This window comes from Clytia hemisphaerica, unplaced genomic scaffold (assembly GCF_902728285.1).
Source record: "Clytia hemisphaerica strain Z4C2 unplaced genomic scaffold, Clytia hemisphaerica genome assembly, whole genome shotgun sequence".
Taxonomy (NCBI): domain Eukaryota; kingdom Metazoa; phylum Cnidaria; class Hydrozoa; order Leptothecata; family Clytiidae; genus Clytia; species Clytia hemisphaerica.
The window spans coordinates 1,237,278-1,254,852 of NW_027103421.1; the positions used below are offsets into that span (position 1 = coordinate 1,237,278).

Sequence of the window (17,575 nt, forward strand, 5' to 3'; positions counted from 1 at the left end):
CCCAGCATTGTACCCAATACAACATATTTCATGCATTTTTAGGAAAGAACTGAATGATATTTCTAAGAAAGAACTTTTATCCAAAAATATTTTTGGTTCAGTTTTGTCATAAAGAAGTTTAAACGAGGGGGCGATTTGTCTAATTTCACATCTCCTCTTTTCCCAGATGACTTTCAGCGCTTGAATATCTGCCAATATTCCACTACGGAGAATGATAGTCCCGTGAAAAAGAATGACCCTCAGTAAAGTTAGCGAGCGACATTAGATTTTAGCCACAATTTTTCACAGGCTTTAGGCTGATGTTCTCAGCCACTGGGTTAACCTAGAAAATTAATTTTTTTGCTTTGAAATATTTGATGTATTTTCTTCGACAATTTTTTTTTCTTTTGGTCCAAAATTTATTACAATTTTATGGAGCTTTTATAAGTGCCATGGAAAATGACAAAAAGTCCTTTCCTGTGGAATCTAATCCTGATTTTTTTTCTGCTTGAGTGCTGATTTTCTTTGACTTTTATTTAACCATGAAAAAGAGTAACATTTGATCATGATCATAAGAATCCTGGTCAATTTTAAGTAAAATTGAAAGCTTTGAATGACTTATGTTTGAAAAAAATGTTTTGTACAGTTTTACCAAAAATTCAGTGTTTTGGAACATTTTTCTACAAAAAGCAACTGTATTTGAGAAATCAAATGCTGAAAATGCAATTTTCAAAGCTGATGTGCATGCGTTAGAAAACATTGTATTTTTACAAGTTAGTCTTATTTTAGCAACAAAGGTATTTGAAAATATTTGAATTTAAAACTCTAGCAAATGTTTTAAAAATTATTCATCTTAATAAGCTTCCTAAATATGTTTTCTTTATTTTAACAATGAAATGATGTTTTTTTCGATGTTTTTCCCCATTCATCAGCCTTTATGTTCATTTTTGAGTCAATTTCAGTGTTTTGTGTACACTTTTTTTTATAACAAGCTGTAACAAATAAAATTTTTCTGCAGCTAGGCTGTTCTTATTTTTATGTACTTTGAGCCTCAAATTGTTCTTATATGGTTTCAGCCCCCCTCTTAAAACAAGGGGGGGGGCTTGAATTTTGGGCAACATTTTAAGGGGCAAGTTTCTGAAATTTCCAGAAATGAGGGGGATTTGTGTTTAAGGGGACTAAAGAAAAAGTAATTTTGAATTTAGAGGGGGGTAATTTTTTTAACTTAAAAATACCGTTTAAGGGGGGTAAATTAAGGGTGAAAATTGGAAATTTCTCTGTCGCCCAACCATGGCGGGCGACATGATTTTTTGGCCCTTGTACTAATGGCCTTTTAAATAAAGGCCACACTTTGTAATACTAAAAGCTGACACTCTTTGTAATAACACATGATGCACTTTGTAATAGGAAAAAATCATTAAAATGGCTCGTAAAAAGCCCTGTAAGCTGCTTACTATATACTTAAAACAGAGAAAACTAAGGATTTAGATCCAAGGTTTTAGACTTTAAAAATTGACATTTTTAACCAATTGATTTCAAAATATTGTAGTAAATCGAATGTTTTGATCAGCTATGAAAAGAAAAGTTAAGAACCTATTTCCCCCCAAAAAAATGATTCCAATGTTCTGATTTCTTAGGCATGTCAGACAGCTTCACCTAATTTTTTTATACAACTAAAACCTTTGCATTTTATTGTCTGAAACTTTTGGATTAAAATTTTGCTGATTATAAAGTGTGGTAGGCATTACTAAGTGCGTCAAGTTGTATTACTAAGTGTGGCGTTATTACAAAAGGTGCAAGTACAGCCTCCTATATCTTGTTTGCACGCCAGGGGCCATAGTTTATTTTCCCATACTCGGAGTTTCGTGCCGTTTCAGGCAGTCTTCAGTCAGATTTCTGACTTCTTTTTTTTTTTTTTTTTTTTTTTGAAATTCTGTAAGAAATTCCATGTTCAGATCTTATATTGAAGTCAAATCACATTCTCAAAAGGAATAAGATTTAAGGGAGGATTAGGAAATAAGGGCACAGTACATATGGAATTCCAAATTGAGGGGGGAGAAATAGATAAGGGGTAATTTGCCGTTTAAGGGGTAATTTGCCGTTTAAGGGGAGACTGAAAAACATGGATGAAACCATGTCTTATTATATTCCCTATTTCTGGAGGTGGGGCTACAGTTCTTGAAATTTTTCTGCGGGCTATTTTGTTATCGCTTGTTGTCCAATACTTTCAAATACTTTAAAACTTAAGGAAAGGTTTTCTAGAACTATGATAATAAAATCAATCTTTGCTTTTGATATTCAATAATTCTATTCAATGTTTTATTTTTAGGTTGGTCCCACTTATGGGCGAAAAATGCTGAAAAGGTACATCAAATCTTCAATGGGTGAAGATATAAGTGAAAAAAGAATTTCAAAAATCGCAAGACATCTTCAACCTGGTCATCACGAAGCGAGAGCAACAAGAACTTCTGCACTTATGAATCCCATCCCTTATTTTGCTGATTTGTTTCTCGATAAAGTACATTTGGACCAGAATGAAAAACTAATTCGTTATGGGGTGACACATGTTGCTGCTGTTGATGGCCACTCCAGATTTGTTTTGGCTTTTGATACGATGCCTGTAAAAAATAATCTTACAATATTTCGCAATGTGTACAGGTACAAACTTAATTCTCTTACTGAACAGGATTATTTCTGCAGCATTTATTTTTGCTGGATTAACACTTGCACACAGTTGCACATAGCACATACATTAAATTTTGCTGTTTTATTCCTTTCTTCATCTTTTCCTTTCGGGGTTTTATTTGAGAATTTCAATTTCTCAAAAAATGGCCAAATTTGTGCGGACGTATTTTATGGATGGCCCCTAACTTAGATCATTGAAATAGAACTTTTATGGTAACTTTTATGAACAAACAGGATGAAAGTAAGCCCTGAATACTTTTGTATAAGTCTGCGGCCGAAAATTTTAGAAATTTTATTAAATGGCCAAAATAATTTCCGCCAAATTGCACCAAAATAGGCGAAATGACTCGTCCAAATCTCTTCTCGCCAAAATATCTTCTCTTAAGGTATTCAAAATGTTTAATGTCCGGCATGTGGTGAGACCCGAACAATACATTTTTCTATGGTCACCAGAGGGATACCATAAAAGAACAAATTGCTTTTCCCGGATTTTTTCCCGCGTCTTTGCACCCGAAAATCAGCAGAAAATATGATGCGGGTAGGTGACGCGAATGGAACAATTTTTCGATGGCCGCCTTAGACTATTATAGTATTTGGTACTAATTAGGCGGCCATCGAAAAATTGCACTGTTCGCGTCGCAGCAGGTGTTAAAAATGCATGCGGACGGACGGGCGGGCGGTTGGAAAAATTCCCGGGTTTTTAAAAATTGTGGCAGTATGTCGGGGAGGGTGGTTGTACCTTAAAAGAAGGAATTGCTCTTTCTAGATTTTTCCCGCATCTCCGCACCGGAAAATCAGGGGAAAATATGATGCGGGCGGGTACGCAAATAGAACAATTTTTCGATGGCTGCCTTACAACAACTCAATTGTAATAATCTTGAATCTTAACTTTTAAATTTTAGAAACTGGTGTGAAGTTAACGCTCAGATTTCAAGATGGCTATACCACATCACTCAAAGATGCTGGTTATTTTGCGATCAAACATATTTCTGATCTTTCGGAATTGCCTACCAACCATCTTGGCAATGCACTTGGTTCACATCCTGATGTAAGTTTTAATTCAAAACTACATACTTTGGTCAGATATTTCAGGTCTGGCAATGAAGAAAGCGTTTCGCATGCTAACAGCATCCCTAATGAAGTTTAAGAGTTTACCTGCTGACCAGCACGTGGCTGGTTGGATACCACCATCATGTCGTAAGGAGGAAATGTGACAGAGTTTTGGCCTCTACTCCTCGGGTGAAACAAGGCATGTCCCAAATATATTTTGCGTGACGCGCACCGCTTCCAATTATTCCTTAACGTTCATATATAGCTCAAAAGAATCATATCAACGAGCGGATTTCGAAAAGTGCTGGGTCAAATATTTGCATTAAGCAAATCTCAAGATATCGGTCAAAAATTGATTTTGACGTTATAAAATACATCGAAAAAGCACGTCATAAGTAAGATTCAAATGACGTCATTATTGAAAAACAGCGATAACTTCAATTTTATTAATGCAATCAACACCAAATTTTGACTGGAGTTGTAAATTAATGATTCTGAAATATTTGTTCAAATATGTTCAGAAAATTTGAATGACGTCATTTGTTGTCGGGAAAAATTAAAATACGTCAAATAATGCTTACGTCAATGCTTACCCAAAACCTCCAGTAGATAAACAAACTTTTATTGAACTTTTAACGATCTGTAGTAAGGACGTAATAATGTTGACGGATGATGGCTTCTACCGCCAAACCGACGGCCTCGCTATGGGAAGCCCTCCAGCTCCAATGTTAGCAAATGGCTGGATGAGCACCTTCGAAACAAAAATCAGTGAAGGCTCTAAGATCTACAATCGTTATATGGATGATATCTTACGCGATATTGCAAAATCTAAAATTGATGAAACCTTAACAAATTTGAATGGTTTAAACAATAACCTAAAGTTCACGATAGAGAGAGAAAACGAGAATTCTATACCTTTTCTTGACATGAGAATAATCCGTAAAGGTAAAAAGCTAGTCTCTACTTGGTACACAAAGCCAACTGATACGGGTTTAATTATGAGCTTTTATGCTCTTGCGCCATTACAGTACAAACGGTCAACTTTAATAGGGATGGTATATAGAATTCACAGAGCTTGTAGTACATCGGAAAATCTCGATGAAAGTCTCAATCGTGCGAGAAGAATCTTAAAACGGAACCAGTATCCAGAGAAATTTGTTGAATCAGTCATTACAGTTACCTTAGCAAAAATCAATAGTGTCTCGAACGAACCTGAGGAAAATGAGGTTGAGGATCAGGAAGAAAAGAAAAAGTTCTTCATTGAATACAGAGGAAAGATTTCAGAACAGTTCCAGAAATCACTCTATAGATTGAATGCACCGTGTAAGATAATTTTTAAAATCAGAAAATTAAAAACAGTGCTACCATCTTTGAAGTGTCCGATCGAAAAATCCTTTAGGAGTTGGATCGTTTATAAAATTAAATGTTCACGATGTCAGTCGTGCTATGTTGGCTTTACTTGTCGACATTTGATCACACGAATAAAGGAACATTGTTCACCAAGGGCACCTGTCTCGATTCACATGAATGCTTGCGCACGGGAACTTTCTATCGATGATGTCGAGATAATTGCATCATCCACCATCTCAGAAGAATATCTAATGACTCTTGAGGCTTTGTTAATCAATCAACTAAAACCAAAATTAAACACTAGGGACGAATACAAAAGTCATGCGTTGACATTAAAATTTTAATTGTTTATAATTGTTTTATTCATCTCTTGAGACTTTTCATTTTATGTCTCAAACGGTTTTCTAGGGAAAAAAATGTTTTCTTAGGTTATTCATTTGCAATTTGTTTTAGATGAGGAGTGTTTGTAGATATGTTGATAAAAATTTTTTTTTTTTTTTTAAACGGATTTTTAATTCTTGTTTTTATTGATTTTAGACCTGAGGATGATCGTAAGATCGAAATATATATAGTCACAAAAATAGAATGTCACCATTGTTGGTTCATTTTGAATATCTTCTAATGCTTACGTCATCATGAATTTTAAAAATTTTTTTCATGAAATATTTTAGAATCGTTAATTTACATCTCCAGTCAAAATTTTGCTTTGATTGTAGTAAGTTAATCAGAATTATCGCCTTTTTTTCAATAATGACGTTATTTAAATTGTCTTTTTGACGTGTTTTTTCGATGTATTTTATAACGTCAAAATTATTTTTTGGCCGATATCTTGAGATTTGCTTGATGTAAATTTTTGACCCAGCACTTTTCGAAATCCTCTCGTTGATACGATTCTTTTGACTTATATATGAAAGTTAATGAATAATGGGAAGCGGTGTGCGTCACGCAAAATATATTTGGGACATGCCTTGTTTCACCCGAGTCATCTACTCTACTCTACACTGAGGCCACCCTTCTGAGCGAGCTCATGATGATGGTTGTAGCTGGTATTGGTTGGGTTGGTTGTGGGGTTTCATTCGTCTAACCAAGTCTTGTCATTTTAACCAAATCTAGAAGGAACATTCTTCAGACTTTTTTCTGTATCTCACTGATCAGAACAAATTTATACTAATGTCTGATTTAGGTGTACTATTTTGACACTTGCAAGCAATTTTGAAAATAAAAATATAAGTTGTATTTTTTTTGCATTTGGTACCGTGAGTGGTCCTAAATCCGACACCCCTGCCTAATTCCACCCCCCCCCAAATAACGGTTATGAAAAAAATTCTATGTTTACAGACATTCCCTCTCCAAGTTAAACGATAAACTATTGCAAGAACTGTCGAAACAAAAGATTGTGACGTTTGTTGCGTCACAGGGAAAGGTTTGTTTTTATTTTAGTTTGTATCTTTGAAAGATTACGTCGGCTTTTAGCAGGGCTGTCATATTTAGGACCATTCACGGTATATATATTCAAACATTCTAAACTCATATTGAGTTACCTTGGTTGTCTTGGTAAAGTCGACTACGGGATATCGTGAACGTCGGTCGATAAGGACGATCAGGTATTTACCATTGGGTAACGGACCAAGGTAATCGACGTTGACAGTATCCCAAACGTTTTCTGGAATTTCGGTTGGTTTCAGAGTTGATCGAGTTTGGCGTTCGACGGCTTGACAGGCGAGGCAGTTGGCGATTTTGTTTTCTACTAGTTTGTCCATGTTTCGGAAATATACTTTCGTTCGGAGCAGAGCTTTTGTTTTGTGAATTCCTTGATGTCCAACATGGGCAACGTTTATAGCAACATTCTTTCAATTTGCATTTTAAATCGTCAATTGTTGGCGTTGGATAGTTAGTTCGTGAAATAGCTTTGTTTGCGCATCTCAACCAAATGTCTCATAGCTGGTGTTTGTTTGCGGTGTGAAATGATTATCGAGAGCCTCGATAGTTGCATTGAATCCTATGTCAGTCGGCTTGACATTCTCGTACACTTCGTAGGTTTCATCTCCTATATAAGTTAAAAACATTTTTCTGTTTTTCTTCTGTAACTCCTATCGCCGTACAAAAAAGTTCAAAGCGTTGTTTATATTTCTTCCATCTTGAAGATATTGTATCAACTTCTCCCAAGTCGAACGTCGGGAACGCTGGTAAGTTCAAATTTTTAACTGCCATATCTTTTCTTCTTCTAGGCATCCACAAACAAAACACAAAATACTTTCAAAATAATTTTTATCTTCGTCGCCAATTTAATGTTGTGTTATCTCTTTCATATCTATTCATAAACTAACTGATCACATGGCCTTAAGGGCGTTTATATACAGGGTGCTCTCCATCGTAGAGACTTTATATTCAAAATACTACACAACATACATTATAACTATGTAAAAGGTCAATGGCTTTAAAATACGATGAAGTCAAAATTAGAGGGAAAAACTTCCAGGTCACGTATCTTTTAACCATATTTTGAAAAAGATTTTTAAATTGTTGCAAAAATGATCAGAAAGGGCGTTATTCAAACAAAACCATACCGGCGACCTGCGATGTCTGAAACGGCTTTGCAATTAGATTATTTTCTCGCTTCGCTCGCTTTACATTTGCCGTAGTTGTTGATCCTTGATGAGGAAAACTATTTGATGTCAAGATAAGAGGAGTGAAATTATAGACATGACACGAGATTCGTCTAAAAAAGACAGCCCGTGGGTACTTAGGCAAGAGAAGGATACGGGCATGAGCCGTTCTTAAGGATGCCTTTTTAAAAATGGCAGTCCCTGTAAGGGTTGGAAAAATCAGAAAATCAAACTTCAGTCCCACTAAAAGTCGCTAAAAATAGGGAAAAAAATTCAACTTTTGATCCCCAGAAAGATAGAAATTTAATCAAATTAGTCCCAATAAGGGAAGTAAACTTCACAAAATTTCGCTTATTTCTTCTTCTCTTTAGTCTCGCTAAGGTTCCGAGGGCCGAAGTCAGGCAGCTAGGACACGCAGCTAGAAAAGGGTGATAGCGAAATTTTACTCTTAGGTTCCAAATAAACAGCCCCCTGGTTTTTTATTTTTCGAAAATTTTCCAAATCCCCGGACCTTATTAGGACCCCCCGTTTATTAATCTCTAAGAATATTTTCAGCTGTCAAAGAGAAGGCCCCTTATTTTGCTCTTAATAGCCTGATTTTAGCCTATTTTTACCTTATTTTTGGGTTTCAGAAGTACAATTTCCAACCCCCCGGCAATTAGCCCCCCCCCGTTTATTAAAATCTAGAAAATTTTCCAACCCCCCCCCGTTTATTTGGAACCTAAGAGTATGTTGCTTTTTAAAAACCTTCGTCATACCTTTTTTAATTCAACAATGAATGACTTAGATTTACAGCAATATAATTATCGACATAGATGTTTATAAGTCCCTTTTTATGAAGAAAAATCTCTTGTTTTTAACGCCTTTCGAATGTATTGTTAATGTTGCTGTTTAGCTGTTCCAACAAACTTGTCTTGTGATTCTTATGTTTTAAATGATTTAATTTTGTTTTTTTCTATAACAGATTTAGTTCTTTTGTTTTGTTTTGAAACGAATTCGAATGTCTCAAATCAAATAAGGTCGTTAATTACATTCGAAAACATAAAACAAAAGAATAGAGAGAAAAAAATAAAAAAACATAAGAGGCACGTCTGGGCAGAAATTATAATCTATCAATCAAAACAAACTTATCGAACAACTCAAAGTCTTTATAAAACGGCGCGAATCTGATTTAACACATTTGTGGCGCAAGAACTAAAAGTTATCTTTTGGAAGAACAAAAACATTGCGTGCGATAACGAAAGTATAACAGACAGACAGACATACAGAATACCGCTATTAATATTTAGATTATTTTGAATAAAAAGGTAATTAAATGAAAAATTTTTATTGAAAATGAAATTTAATTGAAAAATAATTAGGATTAATTAAAATGTGACGTGATTATATATACTCTGATAAAAATGATGAGCTGCTATTTTGTAATTATAAACTTAAGTATTTTTAAAAGAATTGAACTCTGTGTACTGTAATTATTTTCAAAAGGCATTTATTGTTAAAATGATTGAAGTAAACTTTAATTAATTCCTAATTATTTTTAATTAGAAAATAACTAAGATTTTGGATTTTTGAATTTTAAAAACCGCAAGTAGAATGAAAGGCAAAACTGTTACGATGTGATTGAAGCCGTTTCCTATTTGTATGAAAGCGAAAGATAACTCGATCACACAACCTTTGATTTTCTTTTTCTGGTTTTCAGCTCTCTCCAGAAACTATTTACATCGAGGAATACGGGGCGATTGACTTTTCAGATCCGGATGGAAATTTTGCAGCAATCGATCATGCCGATGACCATGATCGTTTTGAAATCTTCGGCGATCCGATTTTGGCACTGTCTTCGTCGTCTTCGTCTACTCTAACACAGGCGACACAGGGCAACTTTGGAGCTTTCAGAAGAACCATAATGGGTAAGCATTTATGGGTGATTTGATTACAGTATGTTTTATTGTACATTTTTGATTAGACAATAAATAGAGATTAAAATGAAAAAGAATTTAAATTTGGCAAGAATTTATTTTGGCGAACGAACTAGCTAGCTTTAAATTCGATCCGAATCGGCGATCCGATTTTGGCACTGTCTTCGTCGTCTTCGTCTACTCTAACACAGGCGACACAGGGCAACTTTGGAGCTTTCAGAAGAACCAATAATGGGTAAGCATTTATGGGTGATTTGATTACAGTATGTTTTATTGTACATTTTTGATTAGACAATAAATAGAGATTAAAATGAAAAAGAATTTAAATTTGGCAAGAATTTATTTTGGCGAACGAACTAGCTAGCTTTAAATTTAAATTTCTTTCTTCGAGGTGCTTTTTATGAATTTTCTGTTGACTGCCATTTTCAACTTAAAACACCAACTCCAACACCAACAACACTAAATATTAGATTTATGGTCTAGCTGAGAAATATTATTACTGAAATTTTGATCCTGGGTACATTTGATATTACCATGGCCCCCGTCACCGGGGGGGCCAGGGGGGCCATGGCCCCCCCCTCACTTTTTTGCAGAGAAAATTTTTTTTTTCACTGTGAGAAAAAATAAAAAAGTAGTTGATGTGCTTAAAATATCATATTTCTCCTCTTTCTTTGTCTTTTTGTATCTTTTGCTTACTTTCGGCATGATTTTCACTCAAGCAGTCAAAATAAGCTCTCGTTTTCAATTTTTTTCTCTCTCTTCTCATTTTCAATTCGTCGTTATGAGTAAGAGAAGTGGGCAAGATTTTTTTGGAAAAAAAGGAAAAAGCGAAAATAAAGAAGCAACTGTACAAAAACTAACTGGACCACCATCGAAGAAATCGGACGTATCTATTGTTTCTACATCACTACAGCAAGATAGCGTAGCTCGTGAGAATGATAATCATCAACAAGTTGATAAGCCTTTTCATCCGCCAAAACACTTCGTCTTTCCAAAGAAAAAATGTGGATCACGTGAACGTTCCTGTCAGCATGCTTGGTTTGAAACCTATGATTGGCTACACTATGACGAAAGGTATGTACCCCTCCCTTCTAAAATGTCATATTTTTAACTGGTCCAAAAATTAATCTTTAAAACAAAATTTTCCTAAGTTTTCCTTTAATATCGAATTCCAAAATACTTTTTGAAATAATTTCTACGTAATATAGATAATTATTGAATTGAATTAACTCGTAATTTGCAAAGCTTTTCCATACTTAGAACTTAGAGCTCCAAGTAACCAAACTGTTACAGAATTGTGTTCTCATATGTTAAACTAATAGAAATATTTACTCCTGTTTATTTTAGCACGCAATCTGTATTTTGTCATTACTGTATGGTGCAGGAGAGAAAGGGAAACCTGAAGGACCAGGGATCCAAAGAGGACGCATACATTACAAAAGGATTCTCGTCGTGGAAAAAGGCACCGAAATGCTTTCAGGCTCACCAAGATTCAGCATGTCATAAAACAGCACAAACGTACCAACTAACGATTCCCAAATGCTTAGACGTCGAAGAAATGATTGACAACCAACTGACCGAAAAACGTACCGTCGAACGAAAATACCTTCTTCAAGTAATCAGATGCTTACGGTATTTGGCAAGGCAAGGGATCGCATTGCAAGGTGACGACGGTAACGATAACTTTACACAACTGCTACACCTTGTCGGCATAAGTGATGAGAATCTCATGAAGCACCTGGATGGGAAAATAGGTAGCAAATACACGCATAGTGATGTTCAGAATGAATTACTTAACATCATGGCGACTCTAACATTACTGGAGAAACTTAAAGATATTGACGAGCGACGGTTTTTCTCCATGATTGCAGATGAGGGCACTGACATTAGCAATAAAGAGCAGTTATCCTTTTGCTTACGTACCGTTGACGAAAACTTAGAGGCTTATGAAGACTTTATTGGGTTTCATCAGTTGGAAAATATTAAAAGTGATGTCATAGTTCGCGTTATCAAAGATATCCTTCTAAGGTTGAACCTGTCTTTGGAGAATTGCCGAGGTCAGACGTACGACGGAGCTTCGAATATGATGGGTAGAAAATCTGGTGTGTCAACACAGATATTAGCCGAGCAACCAAAAGCCGTTGCGATTCATTGCGAGGGGCATTCTTTAAGTCTAAGCATAAAATCATTGACAAGTGAATGTGACACTCTCAAGGATACTTTGAGTGTTGTGAAGGAGATATGTGTACTCGTGAAATATTCCCCTAAAAGAGAAAACCTTCTTGGAAACATCCACGAAAGCATCGAAAAAAGCGGAGAAGATTTCGAACCCATGAAGAAGCTGACAAAATTATCGACAACACGCTGGACAGTCCGAGCCGAATGTATGAAGAGAATTATCGATAATTACGAATCGCTGTTATTACTCTGGGACGAATGCTTGAAAGAAAAACTGGACCAAGAAACCAAAGCCAGGATAATCGGTTGCAAGAGTCAAATGAGATCATTCAATTTCTACTTCGGCTTAACTCTGTCCCACACGCTGTACAACATGACAGATAATCTCTCCAGGAGTCTTCAAGGTGAAAAGATGTCAGCCCTTTCGTGAAGAAAATCGGCCGAATTGGTTATTGAAACCATTTCGAAAATGAGAGCTGATGAAGAATTCGTGGCTTTCTATGAAACCACCACTAAGGATGCAGAAGCGTTAAAGAAAGTGTGCGAACCAAAGCTACCAAGAAAACGAAAGAAACCTAAAAACTACTCCATCTTGCAGTATGTCACGCGTCCTGACAATGAGAAGGAAAGTGAAGCTTACTACCCTAAAACTCCAGAGGAACACTACCACCTCATCTTTAACGCAGCCATTGATATTTTGGTCAATGTTATGCAAGACCGTTTCAACCAGCCAGCTTTGAAAAAATTTGAAAATGTCGAGCAGCTTCTTTTAAAAGCAATCAATAGTCAAAATTTTTCTGATGAGTTGGAAGTTATGAAAAAAGATTTCAAAGGAGATTTCGACGAGAACCAAATCGAAGGCGAATTGAGACTCATCAAAACCATATTCGAAGGATCGGAACCAATCGATTTTCGTGATATTTGTAAAACATTACGCACGATTGATTGAGGGATTCGTCCTATGATCAAAAACATTTGGACAGTTGTGCGAATCGTTCTTACAAGTGGAGCAACATCTGCCACACCAGAACGCTCTTTTTCGATGCAGAGAAGAATAAAAACGTGGCTCAGATCGACAATGGGCCAAAGACGCTACAACTCCTTAGCTATCCGTAATTCTCATAAGGAAATTGTTGATAAGCTGTCACTCATAGAAGTGGCGAAAAGGTTCACGGAATGCCAGGAAAAACGCCAGAATGAATTTGGAACATTTAAAGAAAGTGATTTGTAGCCGATTCTTTTTTTACGATTTATGATATATACTAGGATAATTTTTGTGTTTACTTTAGGATGTTGTCATTATAGAAATGAAAAAGATATCTTTGAAAGATGAATCATAATTGTACTTACATTGACTTAAGTATACCGTTTTAGGGGCAAAATAAGGGTTAAAAACGAAAAATTTTCTTCGTCGCCCAACCATGGTGGGCGACATTTTTAAATTTTTTTGGCCCCCTCACTTTTTTTGCACGCCGGGGGCCATGATTACTTTTTTTCTCTCTATTGTCTCTTCAGAAATCAAGCTTCCTTATTACCATCATCACAACCTCCTCTGAAAAAGAAGAAGTCAGCAGAGGCAATCAGTATCAAAAGCTGTTACTTGGGAAACTAGTCCCCGCTAATTTTGGAAATAGAAAAATAGGTAATGAGGGTTATTTTCTATTCAAATTCATTAAAATCTTACTGTATGTCTTGTCTTTATCCGCACATTTGCAGTCTTCCATCTGAGATGGTAAAGTAGAGTAGATTATTTTGTTCAGACCTGTTTACTTTTTTCTAAATTATTGACTGACATGGATCACTTAGCTTGCTGTTTGGAAGCAAGTTCTCTGACCACTAGTTTGTATTTCCAGATTATCATCATATCATCTAATCAACTTAAATGACAAATAATTGGATTAGAACACTTTGATTCACATTTCTTTCATTTCAATCACTTGTATTTTAGGATCCGTTAATCGCATAAAGCATATTGATTTTCCAATGGACAAGATCAATGTGATGGATATATCACGCATGGCATGCGAGTCATTTGAGATGGACTTAATACTTGTATCATCGTCTGGGTACAAGGTTGAGGATAGTCCTACAACTAGAGGTACAGCGACAGACTTAAAGTGAAGAAGTGAATATTATTCTTCAGTTTAAACACAAACAGTCCTCCCGAGGGGAACCAAAGGGGTTGAACAGAGACATGGCATATCAGTGATCATATCAGTTCTTCGAAAAATAGTGCACACGTAAAATAGGAATAGACTACGAAAATAAAAGGAAAACACCGTGACAAGACTAATCATAAATGACAATAAAAAACACAAACATATAACAATGAATATACCTAATCAAATAAATTTCATGACAATGAACGTATAAAAGCAAAACATATGTAATGGACCAAATACAGGAAGTAGCATAAAGCCAAACTAGAATATAATATGCCTAATATGAATATTGGATAAATATGTGTTATAAGTAAATCGTATAAAGCTTTCCCCCATGTAGATGATGGGGAGGGCTGGTGGAGCAAATTATAAAAACAGCGACGGCAAAAAAAGGCTGTTATAATCAGTTATTAGAATTACGGAAAACTGAGGTCATCCTGAGTTTTCATTGGATTTCCTAATAATTGTATTCCGTAGTTAAACAATTACGCATAACTTCCCATTTCATCGTATAACTCAGGCTTGACAATAAAGCTATTTTCTGAAGTTTCTCCACTTACGCTTAACTTATCATATATCCGTATTACTTTTCCTTATAATTTAAATGCGTTATACGGAGAATGACAAAGTTTTACGTACTCGAAAAACTCAGTGTAATGAGTTGGGTAATTAAATACGTTAAACTGAGTTTTATGTGCTCGGGTAAGCAGCAAAGTAACAATATTATTTTACCTTATCGGCCGGCCCTTATTGGCGTTATTTTTGGGCTCATTGCGTAATAGGGCCTGTGTTAAAAGGGCCAATTTTTCTTAAAGCGGCGTTAACTTTTAACCATTTTTTTCAATGTAAAGGATTTTAGTCATAATTAAAAAATTGAAACTACTGTATCTCATTTTTTTACTCTATATCCAAAATTTCATGAAAATCAGTGATTTTCAATGGAATTTTGAACAGTTTACTACCGAAAGTTGATACTTTAATTAAACTTTCGTTAATATTTACTGTTTTTGAAGTCTGAATAGTGATTTTTACAAGTTTTGGCGTTATTTACGGCCCTAATTGGCGTAAGCCCAAAATTAGCCTGTGGCGGAATAAGGGCCGGCGTTAAATAAGGGACGGCTTGAAAAGGGCCAATAAGGTAGATAAAATATCATTTTCAATGAAAGATTTTCTTGAAAAACTTTTCACACGTAAACATCTGACCTTGAAACCCGGCATCAACCACTTTTGGATTTATAGAGTATTGATTTAGAATGGAAGTAATCATCGACAATGCATCATTGTATAACACCCTACACATTTTTATAAGAAACTCTATCTTTCGAGTCAGGTCTGGAGTTGCTAAAGATTTTGTTCAAAATCCAGGCCCAAATTCTCTTAAACATAGTGAAGCTCAAAATTGGTGTATTTTTGCTGTTTTTACTGAAACAATAAGCTCCCACATAATTGGTTACTACTTAAGTATAAAAATTATTTGTCATAACACTATGAAATATTAGTATGATGAAGTGGTGGTATAATAACTCCTCGTTAACAAAAGTTTCAACTAAAAGTACACTGATATTGATCAACTTTAGAACATGAAAATACAGATAAATGTAGTTGTACATGTGATCAAGTTCCTTGGTGATGTTTCCAAATTTCGTCAAAACGTTTGCTTTTCACAATACCGAAATCACGAATATCTCCTTCCAGGTCCTTCTTACCTAAGCGCAAGAAGTAGCACTATAACAATAAAAAGCATAATTTTTTTTGGCTTACCCTCCAGCTGCACCAGATAGATTGAAGCTCTGAAAACGTCCGCTTTGCTGGTCCTCATCGTGGTTGGTGCTAGTAGCTGCCGTTGTAGAAGGCTCGTTGTTGAAGTTTTGTCCGTTTGTTGTCAATTGAGCACGCGGTGGCTCTGCTCTTTCCACAAGATAAATTGTATCATCATTCAGTCGAGAAAATACTCCACCTTTCGGAAACTGGGATGGTCCTCCATTTTCTTCCGTTAAAAATAGTCCATCTACCTCGAGCTAAAAGGTGGAAGTGAAAAACTCAGTCTAATAAAAGAGCAACTTGTTTCAAGTTTATTAAAAAACATATAAAGGTTTGTGGATTAAATGAAAAGAATTCATACTACAAATCAAATCTCTTCCTTCTTTCAGCAAAGCAGGTTTGGGAACAGTATTCCGTCTATTCTTCTGCCCTCTTGGGGAGCAGGTGGCAAGTTCTTCCTCAGTGAACAGTACATTCATCATCTGGTTCACTCCTTCACCCCATTCACTGCACGTTTTAGCTCTTTCGGTTAGTGTAAAACGCAGGTCACAGGTCACGGGTCACAGGTCAGTGTTGACAGGTCAGCTTCAAGTACTGTAAAACACAAAGAAAATGTTTAAAAACAGTTGTTAATGTCAAAAATATAATTCGAATGGTATTTTATTGATCTAGAACTATATTAAAACCAAAAATCTATCCACGTGCTTTTGCGTTTTATGCCGTGTATAACACGGACCTGTAATACTTGTATGATATATTACACCTATATCACACATGTAATAAAAATTTTCTTTTCAGTGTTATATGCATGTTACGTATGAGAATACGTACAAAGAATACGCATTAAAAACATTTATCTTACCTTTTGCTTTAAACGCCCCCCCCTAAGCCTAACAGGAAAATAGCTATTTCACAATCACTATGTCATATCTCAATTTATCTCATGCATCACATTGGGTATGATAACAAGAATTGATGAAAATAGCATCAATGGGATTATATTTTATAAATGTCTCAATATTTTTATCCCCCCCCCTCAGGAACTTATGTTATGAGTTCTATGTTACGAGTGCGTTACAGTTTTCCGGTCTGTAATTTGTATGACCTGTGACCCATGACCTGTGACCTGTGTTTTACACTAACCGTATCTCTTTGGCTTGTTTCTGGAAACAAAATTGACAACGTAACATGTTTAGTTTAGATTTAAAAATAAAAATTCTCTAAGGGCTGCTTAATTTTAATAGAGTTTGAAAATAAAATAAACACAATCTTAAGGAAATAAATAATTAATTTTACCAGGGATTTTACTTAAACTATTAGTACCCTTCATTAAAATACTTGAATCTGATTGGTTCCCGGTCATACAACTTTTTCTTAATTGTACAATTTAGAAAAAAGAACGTTTTTTTTACTTACTACGTTTGCCATTAACACAAAATAGGTTGGATACTAGGTACAATTAGAAAAATTGTACTCAAAAGTTTTCAAATGTTTTAATTTTACTCGACTGCGTTTACATTTGAAAACATTTTCTAATTGTACTCGTACCCGACCTATTTTGCCTACAAAATTAACTCGCAACTTGTTCTTTGGACAATTTCTGGGCGGGATTATCATCATCTTCATCGTCGTTTTCGTGATTCTATATAACAATACAGAAATAGGGCAGCAAATAAAATTTTTAGGAATTTTTCTTCTCTGACTGTGTTTTACCAAAAACGAATCACGTTGAAAAAAACTCATGAACGGTTATTTGCAGCTGTACAGTAATTTCATACAAATCATTAAATAAAAACAGGTAAAATTATTATGGCAAATCAAAACACATAAAAGATGTATGCAAGTGACTGAGAGATATGTTCCTTTTTTATTGAGTCGACAAAACATC

The 17,575-nt window shown here is 35.3% G+C and overlaps 1 protein-coding gene across 1 annotated transcript; it reads left to right on the forward strand.

Moving 5' to 3' along the window:
* The first annotated feature begins 1,401 nt into the window (after nucleotides 1-1,401).
* On the forward strand, nucleotides 1,402-12,194 carry LOC136797812 (zinc finger MYM-type protein 1-like). The gene is made up of 7 exons (XM_067054396.1): nucleotides 1,402-1,420; nucleotides 2,309-2,343; nucleotides 2,899-2,905; nucleotides 3,567-3,712; nucleotides 9,370-9,591; nucleotides 10,500-10,660; nucleotides 10,934-12,194. The coding sequence occupies exons 1-7, from the start codon at nucleotides 1,402-1,404 to the stop codon at nucleotides 12,192-12,194; spliced, it is 1,851 nt and encodes a 616-aa protein (XP_066910497.1).
* Nucleotides 12,195-17,575: the final 5,381 nt, after the last annotated feature.